The sequence below is a fragment of the Solanum pennellii genome, chromosome 3 (genome assembly GCF_001406875.1).
Source record: "Solanum pennellii chromosome 3, SPENNV200".
NCBI lineage: Eukaryota > Viridiplantae > Streptophyta > Magnoliopsida > Solanales > Solanaceae > Solanum > Solanum pennellii.
The window spans coordinates 74,598,080-74,610,716 of NC_028639.1; the positions used below are offsets into that span (position 1 = coordinate 74,598,080).

The 12,637-nt window shown below is 31.7% G+C and overlaps 1 protein-coding gene across 4 annotated transcripts in view; it reads right to left on the minus strand.

Moving 5' to 3' along the window:
* LOC107014425 overlaps positions 1-5,477 on the minus strand; it is a 6,708-nt gene extending 1,231 nt beyond the window's left edge. The window contains exons 1-9 of one of the 4 annotated variants that reach the window (XM_015214331.2): positions 4,784-4,921; positions 3,857-4,002; positions 3,643-3,766; positions 3,384-3,558; positions 3,175-3,236; positions 1,603-2,442; positions 989-1,126; positions 505-789; positions 328-384 (exon numbers count right to left, since the gene is read on the minus strand). In XM_015214331.2, the coding sequence (XP_015069817.1) occupies positions 328-384; positions 505-789; positions 989-1,126; positions 1,603-2,442; positions 3,175-3,236; positions 3,384-3,513 (1,512 nt within the window). In that variant the 5' untranslated portion in view covers positions 3,514-3,558; positions 3,643-3,766; positions 3,857-4,002; positions 4,784-4,921. Of the gene's footprint in view, positions 1-327; positions 385-504; positions 790-988; positions 1,127-1,602; positions 2,443-3,174; positions 3,237-3,383; positions 3,559-3,642; positions 3,767-3,856; positions 4,003-4,783; positions 4,922-5,199 lie in introns of those variants that run through there. The other 3 variants (XM_015214330.2, XM_015214329.2, XM_027915957.1) reach the window with 3 other exon arrangements.
* Between the last annotated feature and the right edge of the window lie 7,160 nt (positions 5,478-12,637).

The following is a 12,637-nucleotide window of genomic DNA, read 5'->3' on the forward strand; positions in this document are numbered from 1 at the left end:
CTCCCCCCCCCCCCCTCTTCCCTCTTTCTGTGCCTATACAAAATTAGAACTTTTAAAGTGTGAGACAAAAACTAGTAGTTTAAAAATGTAGTCTCCGTCTAATAGAGTAAAATCCTATAACTAATTTCTGTTGATAAGTTGAGTACTAACTACATCAACATCCTCTAGAATACCTTACCTTTTTTATAATATCATACAAGGTAAATCACCACTTTCTACTGAAACAGAGTAAATGTATGAAGCCGTCTTATAGTTGAAAGAAGTCCTTGACAAAATCATCAACAACAATGAAACAACATGCATAATAAAAATTCAAATAATGCTAACCCCTTTTTCTGCAGGCAACTGCACAAAACTAGCTTTCAGCAGATTTCTCCACTTGTCCTGCAAATACATAGATAATTTGCAGCATTACATCACATGTACAAAAAGCAGTCCCGGACTAATTTATTCCCAATGAATTCCAATTACTAGATTCTATTAAATAGACAAGCCAATACCAACCTTCAGGTCCACCGAAGTTCGATAAGGGCAAGTTGAAAAAGCAAGCCGTTTTATCTCAGACCATTTACCAGCACCATACCTGGCTACACCTTCCACTAGCTTAACAACCTCATTGATAGTCCAAGGTCGATGATGTTTTCTCCTCATTCCTCCTTTTTGGGTGGGTACAGTCACCACATTATCATCTGAATTGTCTTCAGAGCAGTCATTCACCTCTACATCATTCTCTAGCTCAACAATTTTCATCCCACCGTAATGCTCATCCTTTTCACAAGCAGCGATAAGCTAGAAAACAAAAGGAGTTCCACAAAATATCATCATCAATTTGAGAGGGAGAAAGGAAAATAGAGAGCCACCAACCAAAAAAAAAGTAGCACGATTCGTTTGGGTTAAAGGGAACAATATTTGACTAAAGAAATGATTTGAGAAAATCAAGCTCACACAGAATTCAAAGGCAAATAGTAGAAAAGGAAGTTGTATTTACAGGCTGTTCAGTCCATCCAGTAGATGAGCTGGTCTTGATCAGGTCATTATTTCTCTTATCATCTTCTTGTGGCCCAGATATGTCAAAAGCACTCCTTACTTGTCTGGTAGCCATGTCCATACCACTCGGCTGAAGTTTCTGCAATATTCAACTTGATGTGCATCAATAACCCAGAGGAACAAAAATAATGTTTCCATCAGCCATAGTAGTACATGACATAATTCTGAAATTCAAAGTCTAAAAACCATGTAATTTAATTCAAAAGATAAATGATTCAACTTGATATAGATAGGCATAATGAATTCATTGAGAAACACACACACACACCCTGACATGCACATAGTATGTTGGAAATGCAAACAGAGAATCATCTGACAAATGCAGTTCAAACTGAAAATAAATAATCTATGCAAGGAAGAAGAGTATAGCAAAATTGCAAGTAACCCAAGTAGCCCAAAAGTTTCATTCACATGTATAGGGAATGCAAAATAATGTCTATATGCGGGGTTTTATACTCATAGAAACAAATATAAATTGTAAGTCCCAATATATAAATACATGCTAAGAATGAGCCATGTAAGCATTTATAAGTCTATATTTAAGATTTATATTACCAAAAGAGGCATGAAGTTCTCACGCGGACGGCTCCTTCGAATCCGAGAAACAAATGGAATTTGCACCCCAGAACCTCCCAGAGAATCTTGCCTGGTGACCAGAGGTCTCACATATGACCTCACATTTTTGGTGGGCCTTATATGAGTTTCTGGACATGCAAATTGGTATCTGGAGATTTTCTCTGGCGATGCTAACTTTTCACTGATTTCCCTAGATTCTATTTCTGAAAGCTCTTCAATATATCTTTTTGTTGGTTTGCGAGCTCTTTTGGCTGTTATCTGCTCTGAGTTCAAATCTTTAGTAACATTACAACTTTCTAAGGCTGAACTGGAAACATCGGCCCCAGAAAGATCAGCATCATCATTTATTTTATTATCATGATTACTCAATGACCCTCTAGAGTTTGAATTTGCCACTCCATCTTCAGAATCTGCAGAAATTCTGCTCTTTACACGATGACATATTTGTTCTTCACCTTTTTTCACCACTACATTATCTCTTATTATGAAAGTAGTGCATGAAAAATCACATGAATTGGTCAGCCCCATGGTAATCCTCCTCTTAAGCCACTGTTTGTCCTTGACGGAAGTTTCCCTTCCAAAAGTTGCTTTAAAAGTTTCCTGAAGTTCTTTAACTGGTAGATCATCTAAACATATCTTTCCCTCCAACTTTGAAAAGTCTGGCTTCCAACTAGAACCAGCAGCAGAAGTTGATGGTGTATCCTCATTTGGTGCATCCTGGGAATGGGAGCATACATCGTTCCTCACAGAGTGGTCGACATTACTGAGTTCTGAGAGAGGAGCCAATCCATGAACAGCCACCTGGAAGTTTATTCCAGTCTAAACCAGTCAAAGACGACTAATATGTCACAATACAGTCACTACTAACATTAGTAGAAGCAAAACGAAGTATACAAAAACCATAATATACTTCTTTTGACTTTCTAGTGTCACACAAAGAGAAACACTATAGTGAATGGTTCAAAATCAAACAATTAAATTTGACCACAAAGAATTTTTTTTGTCGACACAGTAACATGTCAAATAAGTTGAGCCAAACTAGTTATTTCCAACGATATGAATCCTCTGAATCAATTCCACACAACTCAGGCTCATGTCAGCCAATGTAAAGCACTCCTAGGTGAGTAGCAACATATTGTTCCTTCACAGCAACCCTCCTCCTATCTTTAATATGATAGTCAGCATACTGAAACCCCTCCTTTATCTAACAGACTAACACAATATCTCATACTAAAAAATCACTCTCTCCATCTTTTTGTTCTATTCTATATGGCAGTCTTTCCATTTCAATTTATTCCAAATGTCAGATTCTAAACTTGTAAACAGTTTAACATTAAACATATCATTTTACCTTTAATGGCATACTTCTATAACCAGATAAATGTAATAGCATTTTTAAGACCAAAAGATCAAAATATAGTCTTTCCTTTCTAACTCCACAGTGCAACCCAGCCAAATACCACCATACAAAAAATGAGAGGAAGGAAGTAAGAAAAAGGCCCTTGATCAAGGAGATGTAGAAAGCAAAGCTGAAGAGTGCAACTTACATACCTTATCAGGAGCATCTATTTTTCCCAAGTCAGGCACTGGGTCAACCAACACATTTGACTTTTCTGCACCAACAACAGGATATTCAGGCTATAATTTATCAGAAAATAATACTCATAGAGGGAAGGCCAAAAAGAACCATCCTTTAGCCCCAATAAATAGTCACAAATTTTGATGAAGACAAGTTAATTATTTAAAATCAAGTTCTAAACCTTCTGTAACTTGAAATGAATTTCTCTCAAGAAGGTATCCTTCAGTTATGCAGGATTCTGAAATCTGTCTGGTATCTGGGACAAGCTTGGATTCACACTTATCATCTTCAAGCAAGTCCTCAACTACCATAATTTCATCTTGAGTTGCCGGGACTAATCTTCCATCGCCATCAACCTACACAATTGTAATAAACATCAATTACTCTCTAAAACCACATCAAACATGGTTCTTCGGCTACAAGTAGAATGTGTGATTTACCTTTACAACTTGGGAAAAAAGTTCTAGAGAGAAAGTTGGAGGAAAAATATAATCCTCCTAATAGAATTCTAACAAATATTGACCCAACACTTAAAAGCCACTGAGAGTTGTAAAATAGGACCAGCTGAAAAAAAAATTATGAGAAGAAATGTCAACCACAAAACAAAAGGTAACTAGAAGGCAGTGTAGAAAGAAAACACCTTTCTAGAACTACCTTTCTGAAAAATCCAGAACTTGTAATTATTTCTGACAAGATTTAAGATGGAAACCTTAATCAAAAGAATGATGGTGATGTTAATTAGTCTTTCCATCCCAATTTAAGTGTCTACCTTTCCTTTTTGGTATGTCCCAAAAGTGTGCCTGTTTCAATAATCATTTCTATATTTAGTAAGTTTTCAGTTCCAACATGGCAAGTGTAAGACCACGAGATTTCAAGGACTAGAGACATCTTTAATTTAAGAACACAAGATTAAAAAGTCTAAAAACTTTGTGCCTAGTTAACTGAGAAACTAAATTTGGGGTGGACGGAGTACTATATAGAGTGAGCTCAAGGAATACTTCTTTCTAATTAGTCTTAACCTAGAGCTATTCGCTGAACTTATGATCTAAAAACAAGGGAGCTCTAGGTAATCACCTAAAATTTTCTCAAGTAATTATCTCACCACCACCCCTTCCCATTTGATGAGTACAATAAAATTCTCTTTCAACTCTCTTTGCCTGCGGATTTAACCTTTAGCTGCTTTCCTATCCCCAAATACAAATCATGAACCTTCTTTCATTTTTTTTTTTTTTGAGAATTAGTACTTACATTCTTCCATTTTTTTTTATCAATATAGAAGCAAATGATTCATATAATCTTTTTCAACACTGAAATTTCTTCCATTACTTGGCCGACTGGAGACTAAGATGGAAGGTAGAAAAATGATCAGGTCATTATCAAAGAAGCTCCCTCAAAACTGTAAGTAAAACATTTGTTCCATGTTGAGGAAGCAAATTATTCTCCAACCATTCGCTGATCACTAGCAACTCGGATCTTTCCATAAAATACAAGAAAAATAACACCCTATTATTATGCTTACAAACTATAAATAAAACATAAGTCCTTATGGTGCTTGTCAATTACTGTATTCATAAGCCATACCCGGACAAGCTGGTAAACAATAGGATGAGCAATCTCCTTCTCCAAAGCCCTGATTGTGCTTGTTACCGGAACAGCACTATCCTCAAATTTTGGTTCACTTGCCTCCATTGCAAATGCATAATATGCAACTGGAATTTCTGAAACACACAAATTTGACAATTTACAACAACATACCCAAAGTGTGATGTGGTGAGGATAAAGCAACAGGAGGCCCTTACATAAATTTGACAATTCGAGAGAGAGAATTTAATAACTATGCGTCTAAAAATCAAAACCTAGGGTACATGCAGAACAAAAATCCACCCAATTACAGCAATATCCGAAGAATAATTAATAAATGTATAAAAGATTCAATCAAAACTTTTAACTAAATATAATCAGAATCAACAAATACTGAAATTAAAAATTGAACTCACCATAAGGGAATTCCACAAGAACAGTCACATCATTCTTCCCAGCTGAAATTCAAAATTTTGATAACAGCGCCAATTGGAAAGACAGAAAGAAAAAAAAGAGGAAGAGATGCGTGAATCGAAGAGCGAAAAAAAAAAAAGATTGTATAAAAATCGAATCAAGAAATATATACTATTTTTTTTGTGATTCGGGAGAGAGAAATGGTTTTTGGAATCAAGAAATAAACTGAAGTATTTTTCTTGCTTTGGGAAATTACTCAAAAAGTTGCGGAACCGAAATATTTTTTTGTGAGGAAAGAAAATGTGACGCGTGAAGTCCGACTTAATAAAGTGGCACGGACACGGAGTATCTGATTTTTAATTATTGGGCTTAAAGACATGCATCTTAGTAATTCGATGTGTTTCAACTTGTGCTCTTGGAAGTCACTTTGAAACAATTTCAAATAGTGTATATAAACTTAGTCAAAAATATGTACGTGACTAAATTCTAATTCTGTGCCTTCCTTTAATGTGCAAAAAAATTCAATAAAACATACCGCGTAAAGGCAGTGTCAAAATAAGCTTATTCTTCAGTAATTTACTAGTATGCTGGGACATCTTGCATTTTCTCAACATATGTTAGTATATTTAAGTCGAAATAGACAACGCTTCCTTGCTTGCTGTAAGGAGGCGTGAAAAATGGATAGCAGTTTGTAACTACCAATGGATCTGGCTCATAATCAAAACAATTACGCTAAAAGATGCATACAGCCACAAGACGCATGAGGGATCATCATGTCAAACAAAAGTTATACTCTTTCTTTAATAGTCGATGAACGAAATAGATTAATTCCAAGTAAGATAGAAATGAATACGAAGTGCAATGACAACACCTTCCTCAGGGCAAGTTGATTTTGAACAGGAACGTTCTATTCTAACATATAAAACGAATACATCACAAGCCTAGTTTCTGGCGGTCATAGACCTAAACTAATCCCTTCTTGACTTTAAACATGGACCTGCAAGCATTTTCAGAAAAGATACAACACCAACAAAATTTAGCAATTCATAAGATAACAGAGACCAAAGACCATAAAAACAAATAGTATAAAGGTTAAGATCCATGAATATCTAAAGAGACCTGGATAAAATAGGCAGATGAAAAAACAGACGAGCTAAGATTGAATGTAATGCAATAGTAGTTCAAAGAACTGTTGCGTGTTACAACCGAACAAATCCAAAAGGTATAACTAAACAAGAATTTTCCTTAACAATACAGTGGATAAACAAATTTGGGATAAATAATCCCAAAATATATGTGGAGATAAACTTATCAATAGAATAAATGGTGGGATAAATTATCTTGACTAGCTAATACCCCTAAGCAAACACACTAAAATGATCTTTTGCATTCTACCCCTAAGGCGATCCCACAATGCAGTTTAGGTTCTCATCCACCTCAGGTCTTCTTCATCAACAGCTTCACAGGATGGACCTGCTAAGAACATAAATCGTAAGTAGTAACTTAACCTAATAGGAAATAGGTAAATTAGGAATTATTGAGGTTCTGTAATAACAATACATGTAGAAGTATTTTCCAAACTCCTCTATCATGAAGAATTCAAAGAAGCCTGACAAACTTCAAATTTAATCTAAGCATCGATGAGTAGCCTCTTCCACACATTAGCAAGTGGGGGAGAGAATTAAACAATGCTAGAACTAATCTATGATTTTAGATATTTATATGCTCCACACACAAACTCATTTAGCACAACAAAAGCTCTTCTTCCAGATATGATAATGACAAATTGACAAGCTAAAAACATTATTTATAGCACAGTAAAAAAGCATCTTTCAATGTCATTCTACAATATAGAGGGGTTAAACATACTTGATAGTATACTTTGCCTTAAATCATGGTCAATCACGTGCAGGAGCAACTTCTAAGCTAAAAAAGAACATGTACAAGGAAATGGCTTCAAAACTGGAAGTAGGAAACAAATGTTACTTCCAATGTTTTGTAAGTCAAATTTTCTGGAAACTTTTAGGGAAATGGCTTCAAAACTGGAAGTAGGAAACAAATATCATCCTGGGATTCTACACTGATCAACTACTCCCTACCATTCACAACACATCTAATCCAACCCTCCCTTTTTCAAAAATAACGGAGTACATAATAAGGGGTTTGCAACACAAAAAGAGAATTCAATGGAACTAGCCAACATCCCCTCACCATCTTCACACTGCTTCGCCACACTCAAACATTAGAAAATATATAAGAACCCCACTTATTTTCAAAGAAACATTTACCATGACGCCAAACACACCAGTAATTAGATGTTCACTCTTTTATATGAACAGTAACAGGTATATACTTAAACTTCCACACAAAAGAAAAACAATGAAGACAGTTAAGTGTCAACTCAAAGTAAACTTACATAGCACATTAAAGGAATTCTGTGGCCGTAAATAGTTAATCAAAAGAGGCAATAAGTCAATTATAAAGCGGGATACAGGTTATAGAGTATAATTTGTAGGAGAAATATTGAAAACCCCATGAATATAAACAAATTCGAGGGGCCAACCATTCTCCAAACTTTCATATAAGCATTGATTATAAACCTTTTCACGCATATAGTAATGGGAAGAGGAATAGAACAATCAATGCTAGCTTATCAGTACTGACAATCATAAAAAAATATCAAGCTACAAGACACATTATGCATACATATTAAAGCACAATCCAGCCCCAGGTGTATTAAGAAGAAAGGGGTGCTCAGATTGGAAGTGAGCCATCTCAGTCTGTAAACAAAACGTTTACTCACCACAAATCTTTTCAAATGATTCTCAAGATTCTAGAATGTCTTATTAGATTCCCAAGTTTAGTTTAACTTCTAATCAACCTCAATAAAAGATTCAGCGACATAAACATTAAGTTAAACTAAAAGGAAACAGATATATTAGGATAGTTTCTAGTCATAATTATACATGTAGAAGTATTGTCCAAACTCTTCTATCATAATAAGCAAATGCTAGACTAATCCAGTCTTATTTAAGACATATATGCATATAAGAGAAATTTCCAGACTTGTTTAAGCTAAACTCTTCAAGGCATATGACAAACAAATAATATTGATACAACAGTGGTAATATAAATCTACAATTTAGACGGCCATCATAACCACAATCTATACCTAAATATTTCAAAATCTGATGAATACAAAACAAATGCTGGAAAACTTCTAAACTCAAATAAAAGAAACAGATAATTGATATTCACTACCATTGTTTTATACTGAGTATCATTAACTTCAATCAAGGATGATAGGCAACGAAGAAGATTGTTTAGTGCTATGTAGGCACGTTAACGGAAGCAGTTTATTGGTGAAATCTAACGTCATAATAGATAAATTATAGATCTACATACAAGCTAGAGAGCAGTGATGGATTATTTGTAGGAGAAATATTGAAAACCCCAAGGACATAAACAAATTCCAGAGGCCAACCATTCTCCAAACGTTCATATAAGCATTGACTAGAGACCTCTTTACATACATAGTAATGAGTAGAGGAATAGAACAACCAATGCTCTTTCATCAGAACCGAGAAACATCAAACACTATTTAGAAAACAATTACTCCATAATGCTACCACTAAGAACGAACAGAATCAATAAAGGACTTAAAATTGTAAACCAAACCCATCATTGGTACAGATATTCAATGCGTAAGTTGGATGACCCCAATGTTAATCTCTGATGTGAATTTAGCATTAGAGGATCCATCATTTTCTAACAATAATGATGAATCCTCTAATGTTGAATGCACACAGAGGCGAGGAGGGGCTCCGCCATGGCTGTAGCGACGTGTATGCGACTGCCACTAATTAGGGTTTTTACACAGTGAGCGGTAGTGATGCTTATAACGCGCCGCGGATGCGGCTGCTACGATTAGGGTTTTTATACCGTGAGTAGTAGTGATGCTTATATTTATAGGGGAAAAACGTTTTTCAATATATATTTATAGGAAAATTATATATAATAGTAAACTAATAACCTAAAATAAATTGAATAGTTAGGGTTTGATTTAATTGTACTTCATAGCAAACGTTAGCTAAAATTTGTCAGCGTCTCTCTCCCAGAAATCTCGCTCGCCACTCTCCATTCTCGCTCGCCTCTCTTGCTTTATACACAGAAGTGTATAATTTTATTTCTGTTTTGTATAAAGTGAGAGAAAATTGTATATATACACATGCAAAAATATATATCTTCGTGTTATACACTTAATTATACAATTTTCAAATATTTTACTTCAAATACTGCAGAGAAAAAGGTCAACAAATTATACAATTGCGAATTATACAATTGCAGTGAAATACAATTTTCTCTAGCTTTATACAACAGAAGTGTATATATTGTGTTTCTGTTTTTGTATAAAGCGAGAGAAAAACATATATCTTCTTGTTATACACTTAATATTGCAGCGAAATAGGCAATGAATTATACAATTGTGCATTATACAATTGCAGTGAAATAGGATAGCGAATTATATAATTATAGCGAAATAGGCCAGCGAATTATACAATTTAGGCCAGTGAATTATACACTTGTATATGTATAGCGAATTATACAATTTTATGTTTGCTATGGAGCGCAATTATACAAATTTTGCTATAGCATACAAATATGAATTATTTATTTTTTATATGTGAAAGTTACCCATTTAATTATTGCGCTACGAAATAATTACCGTATGATTTTATATCTAATGTTTTTCCAAATACATGAAATAATAATAATTTAAAAATCAATCGAATTATGCTAAAATGATTTGTATTTGTTTTTGTATTTTAAAATGAATGAATAGTTATTTCAATAATAATATTATATTATTTTTTAAAAAAAAATTTAATCAAAATATTTATATTTTAAATTTCAAATCATATAAAATAAATTAAAAACAATGCTAAATTGCATCTGTTCTAATTAGAGATCGATTTCAAAACTCTATATTAGTTATTAATTAACACTAAAATAAACAGAAATATATGATATTTAATTTTTAAATCTTTTTGCAATAATATCATGAATTCAAAGTGAAAGTATAATGATTGAATATTGATGGTCTTGTGGTATAAACAAAATAATAATAAAGAAAAGTGATAAAAATACAAGTGTGATAAATTATTCAAATGAAAAAAATTTGTGTTAGATTTATATATATTATTTACATGATAGTATTATTTATTGGTGCTATTTAAATGGTGTTTTTAAAGTGAAATGAATAAATTATTACGGTGATATAATTTTTAAAAAATAAAAATATACATAATTTGTAATTTTAGGAACATATCATTTCAGATAACAAGGAATAACTATTTATCCTTGTTGAAAAGTCTTATTAAAAAGCTTTTGAGGTTATTTATTATTAAATTATGAAATTTAAAAAAATAGTGAATATTATATATTTGATATATGGACTTTTCGCAAATTCAGAAATATTATATATACTTATTTATAGTCAAATTTTGTGCTAACAAGTATTATCTTTTCTTTTCATTTAATTTTTTAATTATTATTATTATAATATTGTTCTTCACTCTTCTACATTTATTTTTTTATTAAAAATATAAATATTCAAGAGAATATTTCAAAGTTTTTAATCATTTTATTGTAAATATTAATGAAATATTTTCTACAATAAAATATAATTGATGATATAATAATTTTACAATATATCTTTATATAATAATTAAATTTTCCTATAATTTTTTGTTTAATCTTATTAAACTCTAACATCAATACAGAATGTAAATTTTTTTAATTTCAAATTTAGATAATTTTTTCATATCATTAAACACCTGTTAAATATTTTCTTTAAACGAAACATATAATTTCTCTAAAAGAATTATTCAAAAAATATCGTGTCACATATTTTTACTCTTCCCTGATATTTAAAGCTGAGACAATATTATAATTCGATCTTTTGACTTTAAAATACATTTTCAAATTCTTTTGACCTTGTTTTAGTAACAATGGGTTTTTTCCTTTTTTATAAACACTTTTCTCCTGATATTTTTGTTTTTTCTCCTATATATATAGAAATATAAAATCACGAGATAGAGAGCGGTAAAAAAAATAAAATAATCTAATTTATTAAATCCTAAATAATCAAATGACAGTTTCACCACTAGACTACATGTGAGCTCCTCCTCACTGTAGTCATACAATGTGTTTTCTCCCTTCAATCGCCTTAAAATTTACTGTTATATCATAATATACTCATTTTCAAATTCATTATTATTCAATCGAGGACATTTATTATTATTTTTTAAAGAGTTTTTGTAGAGTTGCATTTTGCAAGCTAAACAATTGTTTTTGTCCATGTCTTGTTGTTATTGTATATTAACTCAATGAATCTTTGAGAATATTGAATTGCTTGATACTCCATATATAATATGCCTCCAACTCAATTAACTATTAAATTTCTTTGATAAAAGTATTCATTAATGATTCTTATTTTTTTTTATATATATTTTGAAAATATCGATCTAAAATTATTTTTTTTAATATAGATAAATTTCATCTACAAGAGAATTATTGCATCTCTATTAAATTTTACTCTCTTTTTTTTCAAATCATATAATTATATACAAGGCTTTATATTTAATTTTCTTTCCGATCATATTATTATATACAAAGATTTATTTTTTATTTTATTTTATTGTGTGTAACTTTAATTTTCTTGGGACAAAATCAACTGATGGCCGAATTGATAATATATACTTTTGAGAAGCAAAAGATGATCCACAAAATTATGCTAGCGTTTGGTCATAAATTTTCAAATATCTTTGACAATATTATTTGAGTGGAAATTTGGGTAAAATTTCACCATGCATTTGGCCATAGAATTTGAGAAATATATTTCACATTTTTGAAAAAATATGATTTATACTCATAAGTTTTAAAAACTATCAAAACTAACTATAAGTATGCATTACAAGTCAATTGAATGTTCGTTACAACAAGAACAAATAGTGTCCATGACACTTGAGCAATGTGGTAATTTAAAGTGAGTGCAACAAGTATCATTTCATACATCGTGAAGTAAACGAAACACATGATTTTATTAACTTGAGCTAATTTTTCATCATTTTCATCAACAATCATATCATTATTTAATATTTACTAAATATTTCATCACTATTTTGATGTTCACGTAAAAAATTATGTAATACAACGCAAACAACTATTACAGAGGGTATTTTTGTAAAAGATAAAAGTTTGGGATAAAATTCTAATTTTCAAAAGATCTCAAATAATGAAATTTGGCCAAATGCTAGAAAAAACTAGTATTTTGAAAATTTGACATATTTTGCCAAATAATGACAAATAGTATGAACAAACATTATTTGCCAAAAAAAATTCCAAATATTATTTAGAAAATCTATGGCCAAACGGGCC